The sequence below is a fragment of the Blennius ocellaris genome (genome assembly GCF_963422515.1).
Source record: "Blennius ocellaris genome assembly, chromosome: 15".
Lineage (NCBI taxonomy): Eukaryota > Metazoa > Chordata > Actinopteri > Blenniiformes > Blenniidae > Blennius > Blennius ocellaris.
Window position 1 is genome coordinate 20,027,983 of NC_137664.1, and position 6,278 is coordinate 20,034,260.

Genomic DNA, 6,278 nt, shown 5'->3' on the forward strand with positions numbered 1-6,278 from the left:
CTAATCCTCACAAAGCTACGTCCTGAGCTAGTCGTTAGAAAAACTACGTGAAGCGCAGCCGTTGGCACATCATAACCAAGGAGTTGTAGATTGAAATCCATCGCGATCGGCCAAACCTCCTCTGACCAAGCCGTGCTACGAGCTCGCGTAGAAGCATAATCAACATCTTACAGAAACATAATCAACCCCCGAATGTCGAACAGTTTACATTTATCTAATTACTCTGGTTATTTTGCAGGAAGCAGCATTTGCGCAGACGTATTGAACAAATGAGAAATCTGCGGATCTGGGTCATGATTTTAAAAAAAAATCCCACTACGGCACAATGATTATCATTTGTGAGAATGAATGCAAGAACCTGTGATAAATTGTCTTTTTTTTTTTATTCAGATTTTTTTATCTTTTTTTTTTTAAGTCGTCATGCCAACTGATTAAAGTGTTGCTGTAACGGCCTCACATTCTTTCTTTCCGTCCAGGATCGACGCCCCTCCGGCCAGTATTGCTGTACAGTTTACACCCGTCTCTTAATCGCTGCCGTCGTTCCATCTTCTGTTCTTGTCCAATCAGATGAAACTTTCTTCAGTCTTTCTACCGTACGGAGACCGTTTGATAAAAAAAAAAAAAAAAAAAATCTTTTGTATCGTCTTTGATGTTAAATGTCTTTTTTGCACTGTCATGCTTAGAGCTTTGTTTTGCACCTCATAAGTTAGAAGAAGAAAAAGGTAGGCGACAGCGGAAACGTGCACTTAAAGAACAAGACGCCTAGCTGAAGACGTTCGTTTTAACAGGTCTGTCAGGTTTTTTTTTTTTATTTTTAACTGGGAGGTACAGACCGTTGTGAACAAACTCTTCACTTCATGATGAATGCACTGCCGATGATTGCCATGACCACTTTTTAGGTTTGTTTGTTTGTTTTTTTAAACTTCTACGCCACAGCCTTGCATCAAAAGTCTTACAATTGTCGGCCTTGTCACTGTGACCACTGACAGCAAACTGAAAACTCCTTTGCGTAACAAGTTGGCACGTTTTAGCTCCTTTGCTACAAATAACATTAGCTTGATAGCTAATGTATACAACTACAGATTGTTTTCATGTATTTTTGAATGTATTTTTTTTTTTTTTTTTTTTAAAGGTGCTGTACGTACAATTAAAAGAGCGATGAAAGCTGGCGACCTCATTGACAAAGTAGCTTTAGCATTGAAGCTAAACCGTGAAGACGATTTTGAATAAATGGCTGCAAAATGCCCCAAAAAATGGAAAGGTTTAAACCACATTTCCTTATATGGGCATCTTTACTCCAGTCAGTCGTGTGAGGCTGGTGTCAAATTACCAGCATGAAGTGTACAGCGCTTTCAGAATTTTTTTTTTTGGGGGAAATCGTACCTTATTGCTTAGAAATTCTACACTCAAGACTTTAAATATCACTTAACACAGTCAGATTTCTTCTTGAAGCTGCTGTCAAATTACACACCCTGGTGGAAGACGTGCTGGAAGAAAACCGGGCGAGTCAGTTCGTTTCCAGTTTGCAGCTGAGGAGCTAACCCACGCCAACGCCCCTCCCCTCCCCTGTCCTGCCCTCTGATTGGACGCACTGTGGAGGCGTGGCTACTGGTCACTTAACTTCTGCCTTTTGACAAGCGGATGTCAGAGGTGTGACGCAGAGACGAACACCTCTGTCCACTCACACTGTAGCAACTCTGTGGTAGAAGCTCCATCCCTTTTTTTTTTTAAATCTCCCCCTCGTCTGTAAATCGACATTGCAGCAGATGTGCTTACTGTAAAGTTATCGTTGATTCGAGCAAGTTAAGAAAAAAAAAAGTGATGTCATACTTGTACAAATAAAAGCTCAATAAATAGAAAAAAAACTTGAAGGAAGTTGGCTACTGTGTTGATTGAAATCCATTTATTGAGAAGTTTAAATATATAATCAGAATCTTGGTCCGTGGCTGCGGCTGCCGGGGTCAGTGCTCCTTCCTGCGAGGCTCCGTCTCTTTGCTCAGGTTTCCCGCCTCCTGCTTCAGGACGCTCAGCAGCGACTGCGAACTCTCCAGGATCTGCAGGACAGGAGGACACACACATTCACCAGGTGATGGAGCTCTATATATATATATATATATATATATATATGTGTGTGTGTGTGTGTAGGGAGTCATTAGAAAAGGGAGTTGTTGTTTTTAATCAGAGCGGCCCGGGAGGGTTTGTTTGTGTGTGACGGGGACGAATCGGAGACATTCACTGGAGTTTAAAGAGTGGAGGAAAATCTTCCTCGCAGGAAGGTTTGTGGCATACATGAACAGGAATTCATAATAAAATGGAAATAATGGGGGTTTAAAATGAACGACTTCAGTTCACACATTTCCAGAATTATATATTAGGCCCTGTCTACACAACACTTCAAGTGAAAACACAGTTTTGGCTTTGTTTCAGAAAAGCTTCATGTTGAAACGCTGAAAACTGTCGTTTACTTGTAGGGCCACTAGTAGGTGCTATTGGTCATTTTTGGAATGAAATCATACGTGTAAGTACACATACTCGTATGGACAGAAAGTGAAGTGAGACTGTTATTATGGTGACTCAACTATAAAGATATGTCCCACTAGAACACGGACTGGGAGTCATGATACTCTGGAGGCAGACATTGTTGTTATTTGTTTACCTACTCATGGATTTGCAGAAGAACTATTGACCACTATTGCACTTTCACCTGAACACATTGTCGTGTAAACAGGGCGTAGACGTAATAAAGATGAATTAATATGATTAAAAAAAAAAAAAACAAGCTGTCATGAAACTGGTGCAGCAGGCAAAGCCTTGGACCTCCTGTCCATCTCGGACTCTGTCCAGACCGGGTCCCAGACCTGAGGTAGGAAACCGGTCAGTTGTGTTAGGACAGGAACCTCAGGTATTTCTAACTCTACTCCAACATTTTCAAACTCTATCTGACAGTTTTTTAGTGGAAACCCCACTGAAACGGTGCTTCAGATTTCTTCTACACTGGGAGATTTTTTTTAATGATTATATAAATTTTGGAGGAAGTCGATAGCATCGAAGAACGAGTGTGGATATAAAAGTTACAACCAGCCTCAACAGGTTGGGTCAGTTGTAGGAAACGGCTGCAATCATCCATCCATGTTTCTAAATCGATTTAAATAAATCAGTTTAGTTCAGTTGCACAAATCTGGATTACTGGATTCCTGGACCTAAGACAGAGTCTCAGAGGTAAAAACTAGGCACAGATGCATTCATATATATTCATAATACTGTCTAAAAATACATTCAAAATTATGTAAATCAGTGCTCTTTAAGATCTCACATGTACAAACTACCCCCCGACATTCGCGCCATCACTGATCTCGGCCTTTTTAAATCAAAACTGAAGACTCACCTTTTTAAGTTGGCTTTTAACTCTGCCTAGGGCAGTGTATTATATTTTACTCTGTATGCTCTGTTTTATGAATTTCTGGATGGCTTCAACAAACTGCAGCACCGCCGCACCTCCTACAGACAGCACCTGTGTTTTATTTTATTTTTTGTTTTTATGTATTTATTCTCGTATTTACTTCTTAATGTATTGTTTTAGCTTTGTTGTAAAGCACTTTGGATGTCACCGGGTGATTATAAAAGGGCTATAGAAATAAAGTTGGATTGACTGATTGATGTACAGATTACAATCGTATTAAATGGATGGATTCCACCTTATCTGAATTGGATAAAGCTGAATAGAAGACAGATGTGTTTGTAGAATTCAGAGAAACATGTGGTCCGACCCTCCTCGGACCGGGGGGGGGGGGGGGGGGAGTTCAGTGGACGCCCACCTTGGTGTAAGCAGCCTCGGTCTCTGCGATGGTGCGGTCGAAGGTGGCCCGGGCGGCCTGCCTCTGCGTCAGGCTCTCGCTCACCCTCCTGAGCTTCTCCGACAGGATCTGGATGTCGTGCTCCAGACGCTCCTTCTCCTCTTCCTCCTGCTTGATCTGCCGGTTCAGCTCATCCCTCTTCGAGCACAGGTCCTCGATACCTTGGCGAGGAGGAGATTGCAGAATTTTTTTCTTCTTCTGAGATTTAAGCCACGAAAGCTCCCTAACTTAAAACACCCATAATGCAACAGCTATGGGAGACGTTTTTGAGACATTTCTCTGAATTTTGCACCAGCAGATCTCATGACAATGGGCTTTGTGTTGAGATTAAAGCCATCTTCAGAAGCAATTGTTTGGTTTTGTGAAGATATAGACAGAAGAGCAGCAAAATATGAATTTCTCTGGAGGCAGTTTTATGGCGCTCGATTATACATTACGACCATTAAATTGCAGCGCAGTGGTCTGCAGAGGGTTACAGATTGGCCTCCCTTCTCGGTGATAGACAACATAATCTGTGCAGGTTAATCAGATTGAGAGCAGTTCGAGCTCACTGAATAGGAGAAAACCTGATCTGGGTCGACGGCAGGGCTCGTTTCAGACACACGCCTGATGTAATTCAAAGTCAGAATACAGTAGAAAAGGGAGGAAGAGTTGACTATAAAGCGACAGAGTACAATAAAACAAGGTTTAAGGCTGGGTCACTTACACTTGACAAGTTCGTTGTTGTAGGTCTGCAAGGCGGCGGCTTGTTGGGTCATGACGCTTGAAGCTTATTACACACGGTTCTCCTGAGTCTCTCGGTTCCGGGAGTCGGTGTTTGTCCACACAGCGGTTTCGGGAGTCGGTATTTGTCCACACAGTAGTTTCAGGAGTCGGTGTTTGTCCACACAGCCGGCCGAAGTAGAGTTTGGGACTTTAATTTAAGAGCTGCCGGGCTCTTTTACGGCTTCCGGTTTCCCGGGCAACTGGAGGAGTGACGCTCCCGCAACTGACCAATCAGACCGCAGCAGGTCTTCTTCGTGTGACAGATTTGGATTTGCTTTACTTTGTACTGTGGCGCCCCCGAGTGGTGGGAAAGATGCACTGCAAGGACGCATCAAAACAATAGGAGTGCCAAACACATTTCAGTTCAGGGGCCATAATACAAACAGCAAGTTTGCGATAAACAATTGAGCTAAATATTGTTATTGCCTATGCTTTTCATGCCTTTCTTAATCATTTTAAAAAATGCATCACGTAACCTTAATCGTTCAAGATTAGGCTTCTTAATCGTCTTGTTTTAATGTATTTTCTTTATTTCCTTGTAAATCACTGTAAATTGACTTATTTCTGAATAGTGCAACAGAAATAAATTAGCTTTACCTTGTTTATCGTAGTCAAACAATTGACTCCACCACACATTTTATAACCAACTAGATAATTCCAGAAGGAATTTTGTGTGCCCGTCTCTCCTTTGACCTCTGTGTGTCCTTGGCAACAGACGCTGATCTCCTCTGATCTCCTTTACTCTCTCCCATGAAGCCACCTTTCCTATCTGCTTTGTATGGGCCTTTTTTGTTTTGCAAACGTTTTGTTGAATCATTATCAATAGTTGTAGAAAATTATTCCCAAACATTCCACATGTTTCAATGTGCTTTTTGTGTTGGCGCTATCAACGGTGCGGGACTAGTTATGCTGCAAAACAAATGCAGAAAAAAAAACCCAACAAAATTAAACGCTACCTAGGATCTTTGCATCTTGCCACTAAGGCCAGCATCCAATATGAACATCTTTTTATTTGAAGATAGATAATGATGGCCTGTGTTCAATTGTGTCGCAGTCCAGTGGTCTGGATCAAATCACACTGTTAAAAAAAAAGAAAAAAAGATTAGGTTTTGACCTCTTTCTCTCTGATATACATCATTCCAGACCAACTGTGAGATATAATCTGTATAACTGAAGTTTTCAAAAACAGATCCAGACCTCGATGACCTGAGGGCCATCCTTCAAGAAGAGTCTGATGCCTCAACAGACAATAAGTCCACTTGTGAACAGCAGGAGACGTCGTTGTCAAACTGTATTTGATGATCAAGGCCACATGCCAAGTTATTAAGAAATTGAGAGTTTTTTGATGTGGTATACCCTCCACTGTTTTTGTGAATTTTGTATTTTTTGTTTTAACTATATTTAACCCCTTCTTTTATCAGTATTTGTTGGGTATGTATAAGTGTTGTCAAACTGGAGCTCGTTGTGCAGTATAATGTCGTATTTTACAAAACCTGGAAACTTCATAGAAGAGAACATTTTTACAGTGTTTAACACTTCACAGCAGCAGGTAAGGGCTCAAATGTTTTCCGGCAGGATGATTGTGGACCTTTTAATGGATTGTTTACCCTCTTCCAACAGCTCAAAGTCATAAAAACTAAGATTATTTGGCGATGATAC

General features: G+C 41.5%; 1 protein-coding gene across 1 annotated transcript; it reads right to left on the reverse strand.

Annotated features, from left to right (window-relative positions):
- Positions 1 to 1,916: 1,916 nt before the first annotated feature.
- On the reverse strand, positions 1,917 to 4,809 carry ssna1 (Sjogren syndrome nuclear autoantigen 1). Its single transcript, XM_080510348.1, has 3 exons — positions 4,561 to 4,809; positions 3,816 to 4,015; positions 1,917 to 2,054 (listed from the first exon to the last, which is right to left on the reverse strand). The coding sequence occupies exons 1-3, from the start codon at positions 4,610 to 4,612 to the stop codon at positions 1,962 to 1,964; spliced, it is 345 nt and encodes a 114-aa protein (XP_080366474.1). The 5' UTR covers positions 4,613 to 4,809; the 3' UTR covers positions 1,917 to 1,961.
- Positions 4,810 to 6,278: the final 1,469 nt, after the last annotated feature.